General features: G+C 44.4%; 1 protein-coding gene across 2 annotated transcripts in view; it reads left to right on the top strand.

Annotated features, from left to right (window-relative positions):
* The window catches only part of GRIK5 (glutamate ionotropic receptor kainate type subunit 5), a 447,945-nt gene that overhangs the window by 306,136 nt on the left and 115,461 nt on the right, over nucleotides 1-26,348 (top strand). For both annotated transcript variants that reach the window (XM_040327322.1, XM_040327323.1), the window contains exons 6-8: nucleotides 16,654-16,832; nucleotides 17,049-17,102; nucleotides 25,803-25,964. In XM_040327322.1, the coding sequence (XP_040183256.1) occupies nucleotides 16,654-16,832; nucleotides 17,049-17,102; nucleotides 25,803-25,964 (395 nt within the window). The remainder of the gene's footprint in view (nucleotides 1-16,653; nucleotides 16,833-17,048; nucleotides 17,103-25,802; nucleotides 25,965-26,348) is intronic.

A 26,348-nucleotide genomic window follows, 5' to 3' on the forward strand; every position in this document is an offset into this window, starting at 1 on the left:
TTATGAGGGAATAGAGCCCAGGGGGTTAGGTGGGCCTCTGAGAACATTTTCATAACCTGCTCTGTAGGAACAGGATCAAAAGAGGAAAGTATTGAATGTGATGCAATGTATAGATGTGATGTACCTTGGGGAGAAAAAAAAGCAGACAGAGCAAAGTTTACTCGATATGAAGTATTTATTACAATGTGAAGTGTTTTGTAACTAAGCATCACTTCATCAGATCGTAGGTGTAACATATTCTAAACTTGTCAAGCACATAATAACAGTGATAAAAAATATGGATAAAAAAACAAGATTCGGTGTATAAAATATATCACATTATGAATGCCTCTGTTACACAAGAAACTCTTGGGCTTTTTAACATAATTTTAAAGCCTGTAGCCTAGTGAGGTCCTTTACATGGTGCTCCGGGAATTTATAGTACCCATTTTCTGCTGCTTTCCTGTGGTACTAGTAGAGAACATATACACGAAGATCTCACTCACATTTAGAATATTATTCCAAATGTATAATTCAGCACTTATAGGTGTAATATTATATTCATGGCAAGCTTGCAAAATATGTTTGGTTTTAATATTAAGATGTGTGAATGACCTTGATCAATTGATTTGATATGATTCTTCAGCTAAAGTTGAGTCAGTAAAATGCTAGATATTTCTGGTGTAGCTAGTTTGAAAATGACATATACAGTATCTTGGTATAGAATGTCATGCGAAGTCAAGAATAGATCTATGTAATTAGAGGAATAATACATATTTGTTTAAATACTGTTACGTTCCATGGCAGAGCTTGTCCCAAAAAGTTTTTCAAGATCTGGCAGCCATGGCTGGATATAGCTGACTTCTTTTGGAAAGACACTACTGTCCCAACATTAATGGGTGACGGACTTATGTTTATAACACTAAATTTGTACCTATCTGTAACAGAATAGCCTGTGATACCCAGAGACTTTTGAAGGATGTGGGGTACTCCTGTGCCAGCTTCACTAATGACTCTTGGGTCTGGGTCATCCTATGTCCAATAGGGGCATAGGATGACTGAGAAATGATATAATGAATTACACGAGATGGGACAGTAATGATAATTCATGTATTGCAGGATATCTTGAAATATTACAAGTTGTTAATTCTGACCACAACAGGTCAATAGGAGAGTGTCTCCTTCAATGTGGAACATAGACTGTTGAGGTGCTAATTAGGTCTGCTACTGTTAAGATGTTAATTGATGTTAATCGCCTCCAGCTACCTGGCTGTAATGATGAAAGCTTGCTGTGATTGCATTCTATTGTCTATTGTGTTAATTAAGCCTGGTTCATAAGATATTTCATAGTGCTATGCTAACTAACCCTGTATTGTGTGAAAGTTCTATTGATGCTAATATGTGTTGTGAGTTAACACACTCTAAAAGTCATGATGTCTGCCTTGTCAGCTATACTAATTGACTCATGTAGATTCGGTGTCAGAAAGTCTGACTTACATCTAAAGGAATGTGTATTGAAGTTCCTTTTGTCATGTTGTGGGTGGAGTTGAGTCATTGTCCATATTTGGTTGCTAACTGTATAAGAAGACCTGAGTTTACCATTAAAGTATTCATTCGTTTTGGAACCAGAGACAGAGCTGTGTGTGTCTCGTTTCTGGGGGAAAATCCAATGGATCGTGTCTGCTGTATTGTTGGAGCGTCGGATAAGTTGTCTTAGGTTGGTGGAATGGAATATCGTAAACGGTGTTAACCCCTGACCATTACACTATCAAAGTTTTAGAGGGGGGTCCCTCGGGTGGCTGGGGAGGGGTGGCAGGGCATGTGTGTATGTAGGTGTGAGTGTCTGAGTGTTGGTATGAGAGACAATGTTGGTTGTTAGATAAATAAATATGTTTGAAGGTTCCCCTACTTTAAGTAACCATACTTTTGTGGCATGGGGTCCCACATGGTCCCTAACAGGCAATATTGTGACCCCATAATATGGCATTTCCTCCCCGGGAACTGGAGATGCCGATTTTGCTATATCAATATGTTGGCTATGTTGGGCAAAGAGTTCTATAACAGTCATTTGTATTCCTGATGTACCCTTCTGGGAAAAATGTATGTTAACATTTTTTTGTGGAAAATTCAATAAAAAAAATAAATAAAATACGGTTAAGTTGTGATTAGTGTAATTAGTGTAAGAGGAGTGATACCAAATGCACTCTGCCTGGAACAGCAACAGCCGGCGATATCTGAATGGAGGTACAGTAAGTTTATTACTAACATCACAGTAAATGCAGTATGGACATATGTATTCTGCAGTGGTTACTGGGCTACTTTCTAACTGATCCACAGTGCAGTGCACCTGCGGGTTACCTGCACTGAGCAATAGACTTCTGTTATTACATGTGGGTTTGGTGCGCTTTCAAAAAGTGCACCACACCTGCACAATATAATAGAAGTCTATGGCAAAGTGCAGCTAACCCACAGGAAAGCCACAGTGTGTGTAAACCGCAGCACATCAGTGTGAAAGCAGCCTTAGGCCCCTTGTGTCCATTTACACCCACCTACCTCCAATCCAATCCGCTAAAAAATCAAACAGAAGGGGATCCATCAAAATTCCGTCTGGGCAGATAGGATTGGAGGGCCTATAGAGTAGACTGAGCTGTGTCCATGTCCGCTCTGCATATGTAGAGTGGACACGGACCTGTCATCAGCCTGCTATGCTCATTGTGACCTGTGACCAGTTACCAAGTCCCTTTTCGACACCTACATGACAATGGATGCACAAATAGGGTCAGTAGTCAGCGGATCCCACCATCTGCTGCGCCTTCTACGCAGACTTATTCCTTTTATTCCTAAAGAAGACATAGCAGTCGTGGTGGGAACAATTGTGAACTCGAGACTGGACTATGCAAATGCCCTTTACCTCGGACTCCCAAAGTACTAAATCTCTCGTCTGCAAGTCGTTCAGAAGACTTGTGACTGGGAAAAAACCCTGGGAATCAATCTCACCTTCACTGAGATCCCTTCATTGGTTGCCAGTAGAAGACAGAATTGCTTTTAAAGCACTCTGTCTAATGCATAAGTGTATCCATGGGAAGGCTCCCCATTATCTATGCGAAAAAATAAAAGCTCACAACCCCAATCGCGTTCTGCGATCCACCAACCAAAATCTGCTCCAGATACCGAAAGCCAATTGCAAGTCCAAAGGAGAAAGAAGATTTGCGCTCCAAGGTCCCAGACTATGGAACGCTTTACCAACCAGCATTCGGTTGGAGGAAAACCGCTCATCCTTCAGGAGAAAGATCAAAACTCATCTCTTTTGATATCAAAGAGACAGGAACAACAAGCGCCCAGAGGCGATTTGGTTCACATGTGCCGCGCTATATACGTTTTTCATTCATTCATTAAGTGGCCCTCGCTCTCCAAAAGTTTGGGCACCCCTGTTCTAGAGCCACTGAAAAAAGGAATATGTGGGCACTTTAGAAATAAATAGTATCTAGCAGAGGTCTTCTTTTGATTTTTGTTTCTTTTAAAAAAAATTACATTTGATCAAAATTTTCTTGTAGCTTACAATTTGTGTCTTTGTATCCAGATTTATTTATTTTCTGTTGTATATATAAAACAAAAACATCCTAGTTTTCAGCAATATGTGATCTGTGGAGATATGGCTGGCTGTGAAACTCGTGTGCTATGTGTCAAATGAAATCCATGTCAGATGCTAAGAATAAAATTTGAATAGAATGCGGATGTAACACTGTTCCGTCCTGTTATGTCAACTATTCACCCTTTTATGCCGCCTTCATTACTCACATTACTCACACTCCTTTCCTACCCATTCATTTCAGATTTGTATTATTAAAGCACGTCTATACCCTTTATTTAAAGGAAAAGAAAATGTAGTTATAAATTGACTTTGCTTAATGTATCTGCTGTACATTCATCAATGTCATGTTTAAATAACCTTTTTTCCATGTACAGAGTGTAATGACTAAATAGTGGGTGTATACACAATATGTATTCATGGATATAATATACTTGCAATACTTTATGCATATTATACATAAAGATAGCCATATTTGGCTTTGCGTTCCATAATTTCAATTCACTGCTTCTCTCTCATCACAAACCATTGTCAGCCCTGACCTTATTGAAAGCAGTAGACCCACTTTTTGGGCTGGGATGCTCTCAACACTTTTTGATAAACCAGCCTACTGTAGCTCTCCTTAACAGAAATTTCTTTGAACTCCCTAAAATATATTTTAAGCTTATGCTCCTGAAGAGTGACAACATAGCCACGAAACGCGTCTAGCTATTAGATGCCTCTCATACTATTTTTATACATTATCTATAATATGCTCTTTTTGGACTCTCCCAATTTTTATTATGTTGTTACTCTGGAGACATGCAACAATGAGTCTGGTGTTTTCCCTATTTTACCACTGTGATTATATTATGCTGCTATGCCATTATGTTACTTTGCTACTATGTACTATGTCATGGAATTAAAGTTTCCTTCTTTTACTATATTATATTGTATGTATTCTGGTATTATGCAAGATATATATGGTCACAAATATGGGTTACCCACCAGACATCATCATTAGTATTATTATGTTGTGTTGCCTCCCTGGATGCATGCTTCACACAAAGTCCCAAACCTTTTTTCTCATATATCCCAATGTCGGGGGTGGAGGTACATTCTAATGTCCTCATTTAAAGTCCCAAACTGTTTCTTCTCTTCTTTTCAATATTATACATAAAGATAGACATATTTGGTTTTGCTTTCCATAATTGCAGTTCAATGCTTCCCTCTCATCACAAGCCATTATCAGCCCTGACCTTATTGAAAGCAGTAGACCCACTTTCTGGGCTGGGATGCTCTCAACACTTTTTGATAAACCAGCCAACGGTAGCTCTCCTTAACAAAAACTCCTTTAAACTCCCTAAAAAACATTTCTCTTATCGTCCATGGACGGACACAGCTCCTTAAGTCTTGACAAGTGGGTTATGTTCCCTGTTTACAGGAGAGGACTAGGCAGAAACATGTTAAATGGTTAAATACATGTTAAATTAACAGAGTTGAACAGCCCCGCCCAGGGGGCGGTCCCTCCAGACATAACCCTCCTCACTGCAGCATGCAGCCTCAGTTTCGTTTTGCCTAGCAAAGGAGAAGGACGTATGGCTCCCTTTGGGCCCAGCGCCCTGAGGAGAAATTTTATTTTATTCTATCTTATTTTATTTTATTTTCACTTTTTCTTGAAGAATCTTCTTTCAACTGTCGGCTGAGTGACAGGCTGGATATTATAGATCCTTGTAGTCTACTCAGTCCGACCAGCAAGCGTGGACACACCTATGCAAAGAGGCTTGGTCTGCCACGCCGTACCTCATGACTCCTGAGGTGGCCGTGAGCTTTGCTCCGAGGTCCACATATGACTGGGCTGTGGTGTTGCCTCACTCACAGTGGACCGGGCCGACAGCTACCTCCATTGCGGTTGTATGTCTGTCAGGAATGCGTCAGCGAGTCCTCGCTCGGACGGGTAAGTACAGTCCCTCCTACTTCGGTGGGTTGGTACGGCTGGGCATTCCTGGGGTTCGGAGGTGCTCTGATAGTGGAGGAGCACTCCTCCCTTCCCTGCTCTGTTCCCTTGCTGCATTGCTAAGGCACGCTGTCCGGGGGGGGGGGGCTTTCCTGAGAGGGCTGTGTTATCTGGCACCTTTTACTGTCTGATACTGGGTTTTTCCTGTGGGGGTTTTCACTGTAAAGGCTCTAGGAGGCTTTCCCTGTTTAAAATGTGGCGTTTTGCCGCCGTTTGGCCGACGCTGGCGCCATTTTTTGGGAGGTTTTCAATTACATTGAAAACTCCCATTGGCGGCCATTTTGTCGTAGCCGCGCCATGTGCAGCGGGCGGCCATCTTTGTGCAGTCCTGACCCCTAGTGCTGTATCTATGGCGCGCACAGGTCCCTGCAGACGCCGCAGTTCCTTCATGGTTTCTTTCCTCTCCACACGCTGTGTGATGAGAGCGGTCGGCAGCGCTGGGCAGTCTCCTCCTGAGGTGAGTCCCCTGGCTATGCTAACAGACTTATATTGGGATAAGTTGTTAACTCCCCGGGTCAGCGCAGCGAGTGGGTAAGATGCCCTGTATAGGGCCCTGGGAGCGTCAGTTTTTATGTTAAGACAGGTATTACATACATGTAAATGTCTTTTATATTTGGAGTCAGTATCTGGTCCTTCCCCCAACATGCTCAGCGGCAGGTGTTAGCACCTGGGATCTCCACAGAGACTTCTTTGTTAGCCCTGGACACTTTTGGGCCAGGCTGGGGGCGGAATGCGGATGGGCGGGGGTTAAAAGAGTCCCCCCTCCCTCCGTTACCCCCTGGGGAATGCTCCGTATTATTGAATTTGTGACCATATGTGTTTTTTATCTTTTTTCTATGGTTTATATGACTCTTCTTTTGTGTGTCACCTTTTAAAGTCCCACCCTCAGGGGGGTACTTTTGTTTTTCTGCTATGGAGCCATGGACCAGGTACCTGGGTAGTAAAAAGAGCAGGATAAGGCATTTATGGGTGCGCTTCTCACTGCTGTAAGGGACTCTCTTAAGCTGTATAGTGCAGCTGTGTTTCCGCCGAGGGCTCGGTCTTTTTTTTTTTGGATCACAAATCAGACCGCTCTGTGTAGGTTCTCTCCTTCTTGCCCTTCTTTGATAATTTCTAAGATGCGGAATGAGAAAAGTCGCTGAGGTAGTCCCTCACCGCCTGGCGGTTCAGTGCCCTTTTGAGGAGAACCCTTTCAGGGGATCCTCCGGGTGTCATGTATAGCTGACCACTCTCCCTATTACGGGAGTCCCCGCTCGTATGGATCTGGCTGTTAGAAGATCCGAGGTACTGGCCCTTGTCATGTTTACCATGCTGGGGTCCGTCTTGCGGCCTATTGTGGCTACTACTCTGGAGTCTCAGTCGATTTCTGAGTGAGCATTTTGCACCAGACAGTGGAAGAGCACCGTCTCTGTACCAAGGATATTAGGCTAGCGGACCCGTTGGTCCAGGGCCTCATATAGGTCTGTGATGCTTCTTTGAATGCTGCGCCCTTGTTATCCAGGGCTTCTGTTTCAGAGATGGTACGCGGTGGTGTAGTGGTTAATTTCATTACTTGTCAGCAAGAGTCATCGGTCCGAATTCCGGACACTGACACCAATCTAGCTGAAGCTTACTTTGTCGCTCTCTGTGTCTGCGTGGGTTTCCTCCGGGTACTCCGGTTTCCTCCTACCCTCCAAAGACATGTGTGCATACACTTCCATAATATACATACAAACTTTGTGTATGTATTATTACGGGGGCCGACAAGGGCTCAGCTGGGGGACTAAATTGTCCCTGGGTGCGTAATCGCCCTATGCAGTCGTCTTCCCTCCCTGCTCTAGGTGGGGGGGGCGGCTTACAGGTTCACAATTCAGTGAATCTCCCTGCTCTCTGACTGATGGGTCTGCGAGGTGGTCTCTTCAGAGTCCTAGATAGGGTTTACGCCTATCCATAGAACAAGATGTGAGGGCAGTTTGGAATATCTGTGCATTGTTGATCGCTTGTGACTCGTCCGGCCGGTCTAAGGCAGGTGTCCCATAGGCTCAAACACATCCAAGTTGTGTCACCATAGAAGCTGTGTCTGTTGCAGCCAGTGCTTCCCAGTCAATGGGATTGCCATTGGGATGCTCAGAATACCGCTTCTCGGCCTTGGAGTTCTTTTCTTGTTTATTCCTCGCCCGGCTTGTTGGTCTGCCTGAGAACAGTGTGGGACTTGTAAGTCCCGCAGGGACGCATACATGCATGTCCCGTTTTGCACATGTCACAGAATTTTCTGTGCTCCATGATGGGGGAGGGCTTCTGTCAGTTCCCCTGGAGAAATTGCAGACTCTTCAGTCTGCAGTGAGGGTATTAGCATCACGCTATCGGTCTTCTCTCCGGGTGCATGCTGGTCCGGGACCTGTAGGTAGCCTTCTTCGAGGCGGTACTGTATGCCCAGTTCCACACTTGGGCTTTCCAGTAAATACTTTCCAGGTGGTAAGAAATTTCTTGTCTCTGTAATCGGCAGATTCAGGTGCGCCACTTAGTCGGAGTCTTCTGAGTTGGGACGGAGATCCCTGGATCTTCGGCCCGGGAAGTTGTTCCTTCCTTCCAGTGGTCGTTGTTTACGACGGATGCAGGCCTCACGGATTGTGGGGACCCCTGGGGGGGGTCCAGTTGGCCCAGAGTCGCTGGATTTGCATGGACCTACGGCCACAACTTCCTGAATGTGCCTGCTCTCTTCTGATCTTGGTGGCTACCCAGGGTCGGGCCTGGTTAGTACCTAGGTGGGAGGCCGCCTGGGTGCTGTGGACCCTGTCTACCGTTCTTTGTCCCATGATCAGGCTTTGATTCTCCTCGTGTTCGAGGCGATTGCAAGGTACTAGACAACAACGCCACGACCGTGGCTTCGGTCTACCATGGGTATGCCAGCAGGCGGACTACTGGAGTCACCTGATGCTGGACCAGGGTGACTGGTTTTCTGTGCCCGGGGGTGTTTCGGCTCCCTTGCAGGAAGTGAGTCTCACAGGGCAGGCGAGATTATGCCTCAGCGGTAGACTGCCTGCCCTGCAGGCAGTTGCCTCTGGGTTCAAGCCCAGGAAGATCTGTGTCGTTACACGGCTCGGGCTCACCTTGGTTTTTTTCCACTCGTGGATCTCCTGGCCGCTCGTCTCCACCACAAGGGTGTCGAAGTAGTGACCAGGTCTAGTGCTCTGGTACTGACGCGTAAGTTGTGCTGGTGACCCTGTGGGGGTCTGTATCAGCGGCCTTATACCCTTCCTCCATTTGTGTTGCTTCCTCAGGTGCTCCATAGAGTGGAGGCTGAGGGGATCCCGATGTTCATAATCACTCCAGATTGACATTGGCGTCCTTGGTACGCCGTTTTCGGGCGCTTCAAAACGGAGGTACCCTGGCCGTCGCCAGGGCGAGAGGTCCTTCTGTCTCGAGGTTCCATACTTCCTTCTGTTGTACAGTCACTAACTTACTCAATATGGCTATTGGTAGCCAGACTTTAAGAGACCGGGGTCTGTCTGACTCGGTCATCTCAACCATGTTGAGGGCATGGTAGTCTTCTTCCAGGAGAATCTACAGTCACACCTGGCAGACCTACATCTCTTGGTGCGAAGAGATGAAGTGACGTCCACGGACGTATTCGATGGCCAGGGTTCTGCTGTTTTTTACAGCTTGGTGTGGATCTCAAATTACTTTTAAGCACCGTTTGGGAGCAGAGTTCAGCCTTGGCTGTGTTCTTTCAGTGGCCCTTTGGGGCCCGTTCCCTGGTGGGTACCTCTTTGTGCTCCCCTCTTGGCCCATCTCTTCCCCAATGAGTTTTGACTCTGGTGCTCCTGGTTCCTCAGGAGCTTTCCCTTTGGAAACTTCAGAGAGATTTTCTCTTAACACTATCTCGAAAGGTGGCCCTTTTCTTCCCTTAGAGGGGTCTCTGAGCTGGCGGGCTTGTCTTGCAAGCCGCCATGCTTGATCCTCCATAAGGATTAGGTGGTGGTGCGCCCGCGACCTTCCCATCTTCCGAAGGTGGTCTCGGACTTTCGCCTGAATAGGGGCATTGTTCCGTCCGTCCTTTTTGTCCTCGGCCGGCGCATCCTGCGGAGGTTGCTTTTCATACTTCAGGCGTGGTACGCGCTTTGCGGGTGTATCTACCTGCTACGGCTCCGTTTTGGAGATCTGACCCTCTTTTGTGTCAGTGTCTGGCCCACAAAGGGCCTGGCGGTCTCGTCGACCACCCTGTCTCGGTGGATCTGACAGACCGTCATACAGGCCTATGCTCTTAGGGGGCAGGCCCCCCTTGTTTCCGGTCGCGGCACTTTCGACCAGGGCACCTGGTGCTTCCGAGGTTTTTTTTTTTTTTTCCGACTTCATACGTCGGTGTCACAGGTGTGCAGGGCGGCGACTTGGTCGTCCGTTCACGTTTTTGTTTTTCAAAATGTCCTGGTTGCTGTGAATGCATCTTATGATGCTTTCGCCCGCTAGCGTTTGCAGGCGGCCGTTTTAACTTGCATCTCCTCCGTTTGAGGAGCTCTGCTTGTTTTGGGGTGAAGTTAAAATTGGTTTTACTGATATATTTCCCACCCCTCGTTTTGACACTGCTTGGGGACGTCCCACTTGTCAAGACTTAAGGAGCTGTGTCCGTCCATGGACGATAAGAGAAAATAGGATTTTTTGTACTCACCGTAAAATCCTTTTCTCTGACGTCCATGGACGGACACAGCTCCCACCCCTCCTTTTTAGGTTTGTACTGCTTGTTACGAACTGAGGCTGCATGCTGCAGTGAGGAGGGTTATGTCTGGAGGGACCGCCCCCTGGGCGGGGCTGTTCAACTCTGTTAATTTAACATGTATTTAACCATTTAACATGTTTCTGCCTAGTCCTCTCCTGTAAACAGGGAACATAACCCACTTGTCAAGACTTAAGGAGCTGTGTCCGTCCATGGACGTCAGAGAAAAGGTGAGTACAAAAAATCCTATTTTTAAGCTTATCCTGCAGGTCACGACTACTGTTAAGCAGACTAGGGAAAAAGCCTGGAAAACTCTGAAATTGTGCCTTACTGAGGCAAGAAATAAAGTTACGCAGGCCATGATCCATGGCAAGATGGAGGCAACCTTGCAAGATAGGATCCCCGAGTACTCCAAGATGTGGTGGCTTTGGGTTGAACATTTTCTCCTGTCAAGTTTTGAGCCCTCATTAGAGCCTTGACCCTTTGATAAGACTCTTGGTCCCAGATTCTCAAAGGACTTACGACGGCGTAGCGCCATGTACGCCGTCGTAAGTCCGAATGAGAGCCGTCGTATCTATGCGCCTGATTCTTAGAATCAGTTACGCATAGATTTGTCTTAGATCCGACCGGCGTAAGTCTCTTACGCCGTCGGATCTTAACTGCATATTTACGCTGGCCGCTAGGGGTGTGTACGCTGATATACGCCTAGAAATATGTAAATCAGCTAGATACGCGAATTCACGAACGTACGCCTGGCCGACGCAGTACAGATACCCCGTTTACGTTAGGCTTTTCCCGGCGTGAAGTTGCCCCTGCTATATGAGGCGTACATGCGGCGTATCAATGTTAAGTATGGCCGTCGTTCCCGCGACGAAATTTGAAAATTTTACGTCGTTTGCGTAAGTCGTCAGTGAATGGGGCTGGACGTAATTTACATTCACGTCGAAAACCAATACGTCCTTGCGGCGTATTTGGAGCAATGCACACTGGGATATGTCCACGGACGGCGCATGCGTCGTTCATGAAAAACGTCAATCACGTCGGGTCATGGCTAATTTACATAACACACGCCCACCTCTTCACAATTTGAATTAGGCGGGCTTATTTCGGCCTATTTACGCTACGCCGCCGCAACTTACGGAGCAAGTGCTTTGAGAATACAGCACTTGCCCGTCTAAGTTGCGGAGGCGTAACGTAAATAGGATACGTTACGTCCGCACAAAGATACGCCGATCTACGAGAATCTGGCCCTAGATATTTTGGTTCCTTCTGAGGAGCATATTGCAGGCCCTTCTTTGTCTCCCACTCCCTTCTATACTCTTTTTCTTACTTTGAACATGTTACAGTTCTACTCTTCCAGTACAACAAGCTGTACGTTTCAGGTTTATTATATGAAACGCTTCAACGGCAATCATTTTTTATAATGATTGCATCTTCTGTTACTAATGTCTGCTTATTGAAACTTTAAAGCGGGGATTCATCCTAAAAAATCTATATACCATTAGATCCAGCATACTGCTGACATCTGCAGTATGCTGGGTTTCCCCCCCCCCCCCCGCTGTACTTACCGTGTTATCGTAGTTTTCACCCGACTTCCGGGTTCCATCTGCCCCGGGGAGTAGGCGTTCCTAAGACAAGGCGAAGATGATTGACGTGCTGGTAAAGCACGTCACGCCTTCCGAAAATACGCAAAGTGGGACTCGGCTTTTTACGGCGCCTGCGCAGTCAGCTCTACACGGCAGGCGCGGTAAACAGCCGAGTCTCACCTTGTCTATTTTCGGAAGGCACGACACACACAGCGCGTCTCCTGGGAGGATAAACACTCACTCCCAGGAGACATTGCGCAGAGCTCCCTGTCGGGGAAAAGGAGCGACACGCCCACTCCCCGTAAGGAAGAAGACCCGGAAGTGAGGCTGAAGACAGGTAAGTGTACAGATTTAAAAAAAAAAAAAGACAACGCTACAAGCCTTTATTAAGGCTGCAGATAGCATAGCTAGGAAGTTCAGTTTGAGGGTGAACCTCCGTTTTAATAATTATTGAACCAGAAAGCAGCAGACCAGTCTTTCTCAACCTTTTAACTCCAAAGAACCTTTGAAATAATTTTCAGGTCTCAAGGTACCCTTCAAATTCAATCGTGGTTAGTGAGAAAAATGCCCCTTACATTGGCGGTTAGTGGGAAAAACTACAGTGCTGTGAAAAAGTATTTGCCCCCTTTCTGTTTTTTTTTTTTTTTTCACATTTGTCACACTTAAATGATTCAGATCATTAAACACATTTTAATTTTGCACAAAGACAACCTGAGTAAATACATAATACAGTTTTTAACAACTTAAGCCCCAGACCATTTTGTTGTTAAAGGACCAGGCTCCTTTCTGCGATTCGGCACTGCGTCGCTTTAACTGACAATTGTGCGATGTGGCTCCCAAACAAAATTGACATCCTTTTTTTCCCACAAATCGAACTTTCTTTTGGTGGTATTTGATCACCTCTGCGGTTTTTATTTATTGCGCTATAAACAAAAATAGAGCGAAAATTTCGAAATAAATTCTATATTTTTTACTTTTTGCTATAATAAATATCCCCCAAAAATATATAAAAAATATATTTTTTTCCTCAGTTTAGGCCAATATGTATTCTTCTACATATTTTTGGTAAAAAAAAATCACAATAAGCGTTTATTGATTGGTTTGCACAAAAGTTATATCGTCTACAAAATAGGGGATAGTTTTATGGCATTTTTATTATAATTTTTTTTTTACTAGTAATGGCGGCGATCAGCAATTTTTATTGTGACTGCGACATTATGGCGGACACATCGGACACTTTTGACACTATTTTGGGACCATTGTCATTTTTTACAGCGATTAGTGCTATAAAAATGCACTGATTACTGTGAAAATGACACGGGCAGTGAAGGGGTTAACCTGTAGGGGGCACTGAAGGGGTTCAGTGTGCCCTGATTAGTGATTCTTACTGTGTGTGGGGGCGTGGCTTGGCGTGTCACGTCACTGATTGTTGTTCCGTCTGACAGGGAACAGACGATCAGTGACAGTCTGACTAGGAAGCACAGGGAGAGGTTTGTTTACACTTACCTCTCCCCGTTCTTCAGCTCTGTGACCCGATCGCGGGACACCGCCGGCGATCGGGTCCACAGGTCCCGTGGGTGTGGTCACGGAGTGCCTGACCGGGTCGCGAACGTACTGGCACGACCCATGGCTGTGCATATTAAAGGGGACGTACCTGTATGCCAATATGCGCAGCCGTGCCATTCTGCCGACGTACATTGGCGTGCATCGGTCGGCAAACATAATACCTGGTTGTACCACCCTTGGCAACAACAACTGCAATCAAGCATTTGCGATAACTACCAATGGGTCTTTCATATCGCTGTGGAGGAATTTTGTCCGACTTTGCAGAATTGTTTTGATTCAGTCACATTGAAGAGTTTATGAACGGCCTAGTTGAGGTCATGCCACAGCATCTCAGAGTTAAGTCCACAGATGGACTAGGCCACTCCAAAACCTTCATTTTGTTTTTTGTTTGAGCCATTCAGAGGTGGACTTGCTGGTGTGTTTCAGATCATTGTCCTGTTGCATAACCCAAGTGCGCTAAAGCGTGAGGTCATGAACATATGGCCGGACATTCTCCTTCAAGATTTTCTAGTAGAGAGCAGTTGACTGTTGGTAGGATGTTCTTTTTTTTTATTTTTATACAAAAATACTATGTTTTTGATTGTAAGAAAACCCCAACCCAAACCTAACCCAAGTCCCCCCCCCCACCCAACCCACTCTCTTCTCTCCGACCAACCATCATGTGTCATGTCTCCCTTTGCCTAATACCCTTCCTGCTTTATACCATCCTGTCTGAAAATCTCTGTGACAGCTTATATTTTACCCAATCTTGCCATTTCAGCTTAAATCCCCCTTCTCCTTCCTCCCCCATAAACCTAAGCTGTTCTGTATAATAGATATCATTTATCTTACAAAGCCAGTCCCTTACCGTAGGGATCTTAGGATCCTTCCACTGTCTGGGAATCAAAGGATGTTCTTTTTATGAAATGCTGTTAGCTTTAAGCCAGATGTAATGGGACGTACACCTTCCAAAAAGTTTCACTTTTGTCCACAGGATATTTGCCCAAAAGTCTTAGCCCCCTTTCACACTTGTACGACTTCAAAGTCGCGCGATTTTACCGCGATTTTGCCGTGATTCGCGGCAGCGATTTCAATGAATGCCTGTGTAAGTGGCATCAAAATCGGACCAAAGTAGTGCAGGGACTACTTTGAAGTAGGCACAACTTAAAGTCGTGCCAGTATGAATGGTAGTCATTGAAAATAATGGAGAATGACTTGTCATACGATTTTGCAGTCCAAAATCGTGAGACAAGTCGTATAAGTGTGAAAGGGGACTTACTGTAGGGATAAATTAATCAACATGTTTTTTGGCAAGTGAAAGATGAGCCTTCGTGTTCTTTTTGGTCAGCAGTGGCTTTCACCTTGGAACTCTCCCATGGATGCCATTTTTGCCCAGTCTTAATGTTGAATCATGAACACTGACCTTAACTAAGGCAAGGGAGGCCTGCAGTTCTTAGATATTGTTCTGGGTTCTTTTATGATCTCCTGGATTAGTTTTTGTTGTGTTTTTGGAGTAATTTTGGTAGGCTGGCCCTTCCTGGGAAGATTCACCACTGTTCCAAGTTTTCTACATTTGTGGATAATGGCTCGCACCATGGTTCACTGGAGTCCCAAAGCCTTAGGCCCCATACACACGATAGAATCCATCCGCTGAAAAATCCCAGCGAATGGGTTTCAGCGGATAGATCCTATGGTGTGTACGATCCAGCGGATCTGTTTCCGCGGATTTTTCTCCCATGCGATGGATTTCCAGCAGATAAATATTTGAAGACATGTCTTCAAATCTATCCGCTGGAATCCATCCCAACGGATTGATCCGCTGGTCTGTACAGACTCACCGGATCAATCCGTCCAAAGGGATCCCCCGCATGCGTCGTAATGATTCGACGCATGCGTGGAATTCCTTATATGACTGCGTCGCGCACGTCATCGCCAGAGGATTTCGGCGCGGATTTCGATTCGATGGTGAGTACACTCCATCGCATCAAAATCCGCGCAAATCCTCGAGAGGATTTATCCGTGGAAACGGTCCGCTGGACCGTATCCGCGGATAAATCCTCTCGTGTGTATGGGGCCTAAGAGATGGTTTTGTAACCCTTTCCACACTGACACATGTCAGTTACTTTGTTTCTCGTCTGTTCTTGAATTTCTTTAGCTCACCACTTGATGTGTTGCTTTTTTAGATCTTTTAGTGTGCTTCAACTTGTCAAACAGCTTCTATGTAAAGGGGTTGTAAAGGCTTGTGTTTTTCACCTGGCAGTCACCGGCCCCCCAGCCCTCTTGTTTTACTTGCTTTCCCACACCGGGGACCCCCTCTGCCCGGGGTTCTCGGATCTTAATTGGATAGATTGATAGCAGTGCAGCCATTGGCTCCCGCTGCTGTCAATCAAATCCAATGACGCGGCTGCCGTTGGGTGGGGTCGAGTCCAGCATTCGTGTCTATGGACGTAAATGCTGGATTCGGAAGCGCGCCTGCAAGGTAACCCACCGGGAGAGCGCTTCTTCTAGGGGAATTATCTGATGCAAAGAGGAGCCGCGAGAGCCACCGAGGGACCCCAGAAGACGGTGTTCGGGGCCACTCTGTGCAACAAAAAACTGCACAGTGGAGGTAAGTATGATATGTTTGTTTGTTTTTTTTTTAAATCAAAGTTTTACAACCACTTTAAGAGCCGGTTCACACTGGGGCGACACGTCAGGCGGCTCAGCCGCCTGACGAGTCGCGTCCCATTCAATGCAATGGAACCGTTCTAATAGGAGCGACGCAAGTCGCTCCGACTTAGAAAAAGGTTCCTGTACGACTTCGGGGGCGGCTCGGGGCGACCTGCATTGACTTCTATACAGAAGTCGTTTTGCAAATCGTCTCCGAAGTCGTCCTTAGGACGACTTGCAGAGTCGCCCCTGAAGTCGTGCCGCTGCAGTGTGAACCGACTCTCAGCAATTTCTTGATTCAACAGGTCTGGCAGTAATCAGACCTGGGTGTGGCAAGTGAAATGCAACTCAGCTTTCCAAAAAATGTGGTTAATCATAGTTCATTCATAAATTAGCAGGGAGGGACGGGGGGAATTACTTTTTCACATTTGGACAGCTTTTTTCCCTTTCCCTATAAATGAAATCATAATTTAAAAACTGCATTTTTTGAGTTATCTTTGTGTAATATTAACTGACCTGGTATAGTTCAGTGGAGTTCCCTTTTCACAATACCTTCTTTCTAACAACATCCTACCACTGCCAGTGCTGTCAATAGCCTTGTCGTTATTTCTTTCCTCAGGTTTACTTCGGCTAGAGGAACTGGTCCGCCAATTCCTAATATCAAAAGACACCCTATCTGTCCGCATGTTGGATGACACCAATGATCCAACACCCTTATTAAAGGAAATCCGCGATGATAAAGTATCCACCATCATTATTGACGCCAATGCAACAGTGTCCCACCTCATTCTTAAAAAGGTCAGTAGTAGCAGAATTCATAGCATCCCCCCTTCAGTTTCTCAGGGGCTGATCTGCTGAAAAGTTACTCCTAGCAGCCAATCAGGGATTAGCCTTCACTGTTCAAAATACTAGAGAAATTACTGCTGATTGGTTGTTATAGCCCAATTCTGTTGTTCTAATGCCATTTTCTCAGATTTTTCCACTCACCGATTTTTTTTTGTGTACCTTCTCTAGGCCTCTGAGCTTGGTATGACGTCTGCCCACTACAAATATATTTTGACAACAATGGTAAGACTACAGTTAAAGGGGGGGATATAGAGGGGGTTTAAATAAATTGAAATTGTGGAATTATTTTATAAATAACAATTAAATAATGATCATAACTGGAAATTGCAAGGACAGTCATGAAAAAGATCTAAAAAAAATGTTTTTATGAGGACAGCGAAAAATAAAATAAAACTTTATCTGGAGGAAATTTCCACTAAATGTTTTTGCTTTAGAATAATTAAATGTTTTTTTGCTGAAAAAGAAACTTCAGGCACGTTGAAGTGAAGTAAGATAAATTTGTGAGCTGCAGTCTATGAAATGCAGAAATTGCACTGCAGTCAGCGTCTTCTTCATCAATAAACTCCACATCGGATATAATTTCAATTTGCCACATTAAACAGGAGTTTCAGGAGACCTGTGCTCAGGACTGCATCTTCTTGCTAGTAGTTTTGTACTATGCAACCCCTCCAATAAATCTATGGCCCATAGATTGTAATGTGGTAGAAGACAGAAGTAGATTCTACGGATTGTCTGTGATTTAAGCGGATATCCAGCCAAACATTTTTATTTTAGTTTTCGATAAAATGGGGATAAGAGTCTCCACTGGGTTTTTGGAACTGTTTGTCCTGTTTGTGTCCACGTTCAACTTTCTGGTGTTTGGTAAAAGTGTACTTTCTAGTGGAGCTCTGCATAGCAGAAAAAGAATGAGGTTCTCATCACTTTGTCTAAAACAAAATGAAAAAGTTTTGACCAGATATGCACTTCTTTATTTTTTTTATTCTTTATTTATATCGACCAATAACATCCTGAACAGTTTGATATATAAAGTATAGCACAGAGAGTGGAACAATTTGACATAGGAGCTACAGTACTGCGTCAAAAGTAGAGAATGCAACAGTGAATCAAAACAAATATACATATTCAGTATAACCAATATCTCTACCAGTGGAGGCTGGTGGAATCTGTTTGGGGGGGGGGGGCGGCAAACAGCATGTCCCCCCCCTCCCCCACATCGGTCGGTAGCTCTTACTCCATCACCAGTGGCTTCCCCCTGCTCAGCGGTGTCCTCCTGCTCTCCATCACTGGTGGCTTCCCATTCCCAATCCCCATGGGGATGAAGGGAAGGGCCACATGCCCCCTCCCTCTTACGGAAATGTCTAAGTCTAAACTGGATATGCCCTTTAAAGGGACTCGTTCATAAGAGAATAATGGAGGCTGCTATTGCTAAACTCCCATTTGAGAATGCTATATCCTTGAATGTCATGATGATACTTTGGCTTTAATAATGTCTAAGGCCGCGTACACACGGTCGTTCCAAACTGATGAGAATGGTCCGACGGGCCATTTCCATCGGTTCACCGCTGAAGTGGCCTGATGGTCTGATGTGCGTACACACCATCGTTCCAAAAAACGATCGGGTCAGAACGCGGTGACGTCAAACACACGACGTGCTGAATAAAACGAAGTTCAATGCTTCCAAGCATGTGTCGACTTGATTCTGAGCATGCATGGGTTTTGAACCGATGCTTTCTGTACTAACCATCGGTTTGGACCGATCGGGCAGCGGGCCATCGGTTCGATTTTAAAGCATGTTTTAAAATTTTGGACCGAAGGACAACAGACCGATGGGCTATACACGCGGTCGGTTTGGACCGATAAAACTGAACCTCGGTCCATTCTCATCGGTTTTGTCCGACCGCGTGTACGCGGCCTAAGTCACTGACCCAAATGAAGTATATACATAAGGATATCAGAAGCTTTTCCGGCACTCATTTACAAGATTTCAGGTCTGTAAATTAAAAGTACTTAAATTAGATACAGCCAGAAAACTAGAATTTTCAGATGGAGCTTAGAAATGGCAGTCCAATACCCCTTTCATTGTATTGTTACTCTAGCCTGTAGATTACGATTTTTTTTTGTCTTAAAAAGAAAAAAAATGCATTACTTCGTCCTAAATGCCCCGTACACACGTTCGGGCTTTTGCCCGGCCAAACTAACATCGGAATTCAGATGGTATTACATCGGAGTAAAAGAAAACATGTTCTCTATCAAAGCTCCAATGGAATTCCTTGGAAAAAAGTCTGATGGGGCATACACACGGTCGGAATTTTCGATGGAAAAAGTCCGTCAGACTTTTTCCATCGGAAATTCCGATCGTGTGTATGGGGCAAAAGAGGAACTTCAACCTTATGGGGTTCATTTTGATATTAACCCCTTTTTATTGTGTTCTCTGGGTTGAGCTGAACGTAAATACTTGCCCACCCAGATATTCCAGTCTTGTCCTCCTGTTCTCCTTTGAAAGCTACCACGTGCGGGATCCCATGCCATCATCTTCTTTGCTGACATGATTAGGAAGCCAGTAAAATTGTAGAAGTGAAGAAGGAACTTGTAAAAGCGAGTGAAGGTCCTCTTTAAGTAAAGTTATCACCAAAAAATTCTAATGAACTCGTTCTTAGCAGAAAATGAGAACATTTCTCTGGTCCATAAGCGATATATAGGTGTGAGAGCTGAACTGGTTAAATAGCAAAACGTACATTGCATAGCGATTTTGCAGAATTTCTAGCCTGTAGGTTTGGGAGAAACCGACAATTTTGTATAGCAGGGCTCATTTGAGTAGAAAGTCATTGCCAGAACAAAAAAAAAAAAAAAGCCCTTGGGAGGTAGGCTGTGTAACTCTTTAGTGTATTTCCTTGTAATTTTCCAAGCTTGACTGGCGTGTGCCTTTCATATTATACTTTTTTCATCAGTGTTAAGTTTTATCAATCTGCAGATCCTGTGATAAGAATTTCTTCCATCCGGCCACTCTGAGCAAGAAGCATATCAGTATGTAGAAATCCCCTGGCTGGCTCGCCACTTAATAGAAACATTTGATGTCTTATGCAGATATCTTAGGCGTGAAGACAAAAAGATAAATGCGTGCTACTAAGTTTTTGGCTCATAGAAAATGAAGAAACCTTTTTTGTGCACAAAAAAAAAAGTTTACAAAATGAAAAGGTTCAAACAAAGAGCACCCATATGGTAAAACAAATTTCTAAACGCTCTAATACACAGTGAAAACATTTGTAAGTAAATTTGGATAATTAGGTGGGGGGACCCTGTAATCAAAAAATAACTTGGACTATCACCATGCAATTGAAGTCAATAGGAGGTGAGTCCACACCAGGGCTGGACTGGGACAGAAATTTGGCCCTGGACTTCATCCAGGCTGGCCCACTTTGACAGGTCTCTCCCATGGCGGCCGTGCAACTCCGCCGGCCACCCAAGCCCCCTCTCCACCTTCACTAGCCACTAGCCGTTCTACTTTATTAGAGTAGAACGGCTTGTACTGGTACTCTTATTGGCAGTACCAGTGGGAAAGCTAGACATTATTTCACCCAGGGCAAAGAATCAGTTCCGTGCCCCCTTATGGGACAAGATTAGGCAGAAGTGAGAAACTCCCAGGCCATAGCTGTTGAGTCAGCTGTCTGTCCCCTCCCCCTTGCTCCTCTGTCCCCCTCCCCCTTGCTCCTCTGTCCCCCCCGCTCCTCTGGTCCTCCCCCTGCTTCTCTGTTCCCCCCCAGGTGAGCGCTGCGGGGAGAGAGAGAAGGTGAGCACTGTGGGAAGAGAGACAGAGGAGCAGAGGGGGGCGGCAGTCCGCTGTCACTGAAGCCGGCCCACTGAGCCATCGGCCCACCGGGAAACTCCCTGTAGTCCCAATGGCCAGTCCATCCCTGGTCCACACTGAGAGGAGGTGATGTGAAAATGGGGATTTTTAAGTGCCGAAATAAGTACCACACAAATAAAATCTGTTCTAAAAAAAAAAGTTTTATTTGTACAAAAGTCATTAAATCATATGTTACATAGTTTAATTCCTACCTGATTCCGTGAGAGGCAATCAGATTTTCTCTATATAAACTGTATCAACTTTACCTATAAATGTCAGTACCCAGATATATTTTGTACATTTTGGAAAGAATCCAGGCCTTTCTTAAAGCAATCTACTGTGCTGGCCAGAACCACCTCTGAAGGGAGTCTATTCCAGATTTTCACAGCTCTTATTGTGAAGAAACCTTTCTGTATTTGGAGATGAAATCTCTTTTCCTCTAGACATAAAGAGTGCCCCCTTGTCCTCTGTGTTGACCGTAAAGTGAATAACTCAACACCAAGTTTGTTATATGGACCCCGTATATATTTGTACACATTGATATCCCCCCTTAATCTCATCTCAAGAGAGAAAAAAAATTCAGTTCCTCTAATCTTTCCTCATAGCTGAGCTCCTCCATGCCTCTTATCAATTTGGTTTCCCTTCTCTGCACTTTCTCCAGTTCTCCGATATCCTTTTTGAGAACTGGTGCCCAAAACTGAACGGCATATTTCAGAGGTCTTACTATGAGTTGAACAGGATATGTATCATAATATATTCAAAAGTACAATCAACATTTTTGTTTTTGACCATTTCGTGCAGTCAAAGCATGGTTTTGATACATATGGATTGAACATGTCTGGATCGAGACGTTTTACCCAAATGAGGGGCTTCCTCAGGATCCACGTTTCAATATAAATAAATCTAGGCAGAGGGAGATTGTGGCACCGCAGAGGGGGATGGAGGCAGGGGGTGATGTGACTAAATAATTTGCCCTTATTATATCGAAAATAACAAAAATATGTTTTTTTACCTTAAAGCGGTAGTTCCCCCTCAAATTTTTTTTTACCCTTAGATTGATGCTCATTTTGTCTAGGGGAATCGGCTAGTTGTTTTAAAATCTAAGCTGTACTTACCGTTGTAGAGAGCGATCTTCTCCGCCGCTTCCGGGTATGGGCTGCGGGACTGGGCGTTCCTATTTTGATTGACAGTCTTCCGACGGTCGCATCAATCGCGTCACGAGTAGCCGAACGTCGGCTCTATACGGCGCCTGCGCACCGACGCTCGGCTACTTTCGGAAAATCGTGACGCGATAGATGCGACCGTCGGAAGCCTGTCAATCAAGAAGGAACGCCCAGTGCCGAAGACCATAGCGGAGAAGATCGCTCTCTAGAACGGTAAGTACTGCTTCCATTTTAAAACAACTAGCCGATTGCCCTAGACAAAATGAGCATCAATCTAAGGGTACATTTTTTTTTGAGGGGGAACTACCGCTTTAAATCACATTGCTATTTGCCTAGCGTACTTGTTTGTAGCCTAAATACTGAAATTTGCACCTAAAAATGTAATTTAGTAACTTTTATGAAATGCCAGTAAAAACGTGGCTGCGCCAGTAAATTTCGGGTGTCGTGCCAGTAAATTTCAATCTGGTAGGTTGGCAAAACTGCTGCCATTGAAAAAACAATTTTTGCTGTGGGGGGCACCCAAGCAGGCGCGCTCCCGAGCCACTGCTCTGCATGTCCGTTCAGACATGGAGCTTCGGATTGGCCCCCGCCCCTCTCTTCTCATTGGCTCACTGGCTTTGACTGACAGCAGTGGGAGTCATTAGCTTCCTCTGCTGTTTCAACCAATAAGGAGGGAGAGTCCCCAGAGAGCTGAGACTCTCATGCACATTGCTGGATTGAGAGGGGGCTCAGTTAAATATTGGGGAGGTTGGGTGCTGCACATAGAAGGTTTTTTTTGTGAGCCTTTAGAACCACTTTAAAGAGGAACTACTTCCCCTTTTGGGTGAATCTCCGCTTTAAGCAGTACAGCTTGGTCTGTGACCTGATCCCAGTCTGCTGATTGGAAGAATTTGTGCATGACAAAACTGGTGAGGTCATCACTGGGCTCTCTCCTGTCAGCAAGCCTCCGGTGTTAGTTTGAAAATAGTTTCTGAATGGCTCACATGGTGTCCTTCATTGCAATCTGAGTCCCGCTGTTAATGATCTTTTTAACAAAAACGCAACTGAATTGAAAAGTATTTTGTTGTTATTTGCCTGGAGTTCACATCAGGTTTGTCTCAACCCCCCTTATGTACCTGGGGAGCCATTGTATAGCGGCAATTGGGTGAAGAGGAACTCAGTAATGTGTCTCTGCTGCTTCTTTCAAATTTCACTTTAATACTTGAAGCTCTCCATAGGAATATATTGTTCCAAAATTGCTATGCATTACATAGACAACTCTTTGCACATACTTACAAATACATTTTCCAGTTATAATATAAAGAGGTTTTCCAAATATAACCACACACAGCTACTTTGTATGAAATCGACTATAAAAATAGCAAAAACTTCTTCATCGGAAAAGAGATGCCTTAAAGCGAGAGTTCACCCGAAAAAAAAAATTTAACATTAGATTGATGCTCATTTTGTCAAGGGGAATCGGTAGTTTTTTTTAATTCGAAGCAGTACTTAGAGAGCGATCTTCTCCGCCGCTTCCGGGTATGGTTTTCGGGACTGGGCGTTCCTATTTGATTGACAGGCTTCCGACGGTCGCATACATCGCGTCACGAGTAACCGAAAGAAGCCGAACGTCGGTGCGGCTCTATACGGCGCCTGCGCACCGTCGTTCGGCTACTTTCGGAAAATCGTGACGCGATGTATGCGACCGCCGGAAGCCTGTCGGAAGCCTGTCAATCAAATAGGAACGCCCGTCCCGAAGACCATACCCAGAAGCGGCGGAGAAGATCGCTCTCTAAAATGGTAAGTACTGCTTCGATTTTAAAAAAAAATACCCGATTCCCCTTGACAAAATGAGCATCAATCTAATGTTAAAAATTAAGTTTTCGGGTGAACCTCCACTTTAAAGAGAACCTGTACTCCATTTTAATGTTGTGCTTAAGAGCAGACACAATAGGATGCTATAACCCAAGGGTGCCCAACATTTTGACCTTCCTGGGCCACTTTGAACAAGGGGAATCGTCCTTGGGCCACACATAAACACTAATGCCCTGTACACACGATCGGTCAATCCGTTTCGAACGGTCTGATGGATTTTTTCCATCAGTTAACCGATGAAGCTGACTGATGGTCAGTCGTGCCTACACACCATCGGTTAAAAAAACGATTGTGTCAGAACGCGGTCACGTAAACCACGTACGACGGCACTATAAAGGGGAAGTTCAAATCCAATGGCGCCACCCTTGGGGCTGCTTTAGCTGATTTCGTGTTAGTAAAAGACGATTTGCGTTTTTCTGTCTGTTACAGCGTGATGAATGTGTTATCTCCATAACGAACGCTAGTTTTACCAGAGCAAGCGCTCCCGTCCCCTAATTTAGTCTGAGCATGCGTGGATTTTTAACCGATGGACGTGCCTACAAACGATCGTTTTTTTTTCTATCGGTTAGTTATCCATCGGTTAATTTTAAAACAAGTTTCACATTTTTTAACCGATGGATAAATAACCAATGGGGCCTACACACGATCGGTTTGGTCTGATGAAAACGGTCCATCAGACCGTTCTCATCAGATTGACCAATCGTGTGTACGCGGCATTATAATAAGGATAGCTGATGAGCAGAAAAAAGTCAGGCAGATCACAAATTAACGATCGCTGATGTAGATAATGTACCTATCTGAGTAATAAAACTACATTTTTTTGTAATATTTATTTTACACTGTTTTTGATAAACAAACGCATCAATATCTGATTGGATGGATGTAGTACCATTCTCAATGAATTCTCAATATGCTCATCAGATATTTTGGTTCTAATTTTCATTTTCGTGTGCTTTATCATTAAAAATAGTTGCACACAAATATAGCTGGTGCCGAAAACTGATGACATTAATAAAGCGTGATTGTGAAGAGTAGAAGATTTATCTTTGGGAAGATAAATGTCCAGTAAAGAGACTGTAATAGAAAATATAGCGCTAAAATTAATGTTTGATTAATTGATCTGCCTAATAAGTTGATCCACCTGTTCCGGTAAGAGTATTCTCCCTCACTCCTTTACAAGAAGGTTTATGTGATGACCCATATTGTTACACGTCTGGTTTCATCATTCCATTCTATGGCTTTTTGAATGGACTTTTTATGTGGACTTATTTATATTCACTTTGGTTGCACTTTAAGGCCAATCGTATGATTTAGTCTCTCTTAATTTTAGCGCTACATTTTCTATTACAGTCACGTTTTATTTTAGTCACATTTTACGTAGCTGCTTCTATTTGTTTTGTTTTTTCACCTATTGGTTTACTTTTTAGACCAGCGCAATATTTTTCCCTTCCTTCCAGTATAGAGACAATGTCAAATTTGTCTTCCACCACATGTGTTCGCTAAGTGGAAACATATTTTTACGTAAAAATTCCCCCCCAAATTCACTATTTTTAAGTAAGTTTTACGATTTTGTGTAAATCGTAAATCTCATTCAATAAATAAATATAGAGAGTGGGGTAGTATCCAACAAACATGAAAGGGGGCTGACTTCAATAGTCTCTTATAACAAGGATTAATGAGGGCCAATGGCTCATATAATCAAAGGATCCTCACGTTGTGGCCCTACACCAAGTCTGATATATAATCTTGGCAAAACAACAGGAGGTAATCACAGATTGATGGCCGATATGAATAGATATAATCCTTCAGTCCAGAATATCTCACAACGATTACAAAGTCCTCCAATATAGAGGCTTTATTATAGACAGACTAGTATAGTGCATTCAAAGCCATGTAGTCCTCCAATAAATTGCCAAAATGGATAGATACTGGTAAACCCCCTGGGAGAGAGAGAAGCTCTTCACGATGAAGATGGGTCATTTTGGGTCAGAGACAGAAATCAATGGAATGGTATATAAGTGTTGTCAATGATTAAGTGACTTTGTTGTTTCTTTTTTTCAGGACTTCCCCTTGTTGTCCTTGGAAGGGGTGGTGAGTGACCATTCCAATATTCTGGGGTTTTCCATGTTCAATAGTAGCCATCCGTTCTATCTGGAGTTCCTGAGGAGCCTCAACATGTCTTGGAGGGAGAACTGTGAGCTCACTACCTACCTGGGACCAGCTGTAAGTCACAGTGCAACTTAAATATGGACTGCCCCTTTGGAAAAATCTTACTGATCAGCCATTTTTTTTAAAGCTGGAGGTTAATCTGCTTATGCGTTGCCATCCTTTCTTTTTTCATTACATATTTTATTTTAAACCCAGTGGTGTCATCACTGGGTCCTTGTTGTGCTGTCAAAAGCCTTCAGCCCTGATGCAAGCAGTGGGCTGGCTCTTCAGATAAGTTATCCAAATGTTAAAATGCCTTGATGGGTGGATGTCAGTTGGGAAAAGTTGGCATTCCAAGGCAGGCTGCATTTGTATGTAGACCACCCTAGGTAATACTCACGTGTGAGGCTGAGCTTCCACTAAAGCAGGGCTCGACAAATCCCGGTCGCCATGGCGACT

The sequence above is a fragment of the Rana temporaria genome, chromosome 10 (assembly GCF_905171775.1).
Source record: "Rana temporaria chromosome 10, aRanTem1.1, whole genome shotgun sequence".
Taxonomy (NCBI): Eukaryota; Metazoa; Chordata; class Amphibia; order Anura; family Ranidae; genus Rana; species Rana temporaria.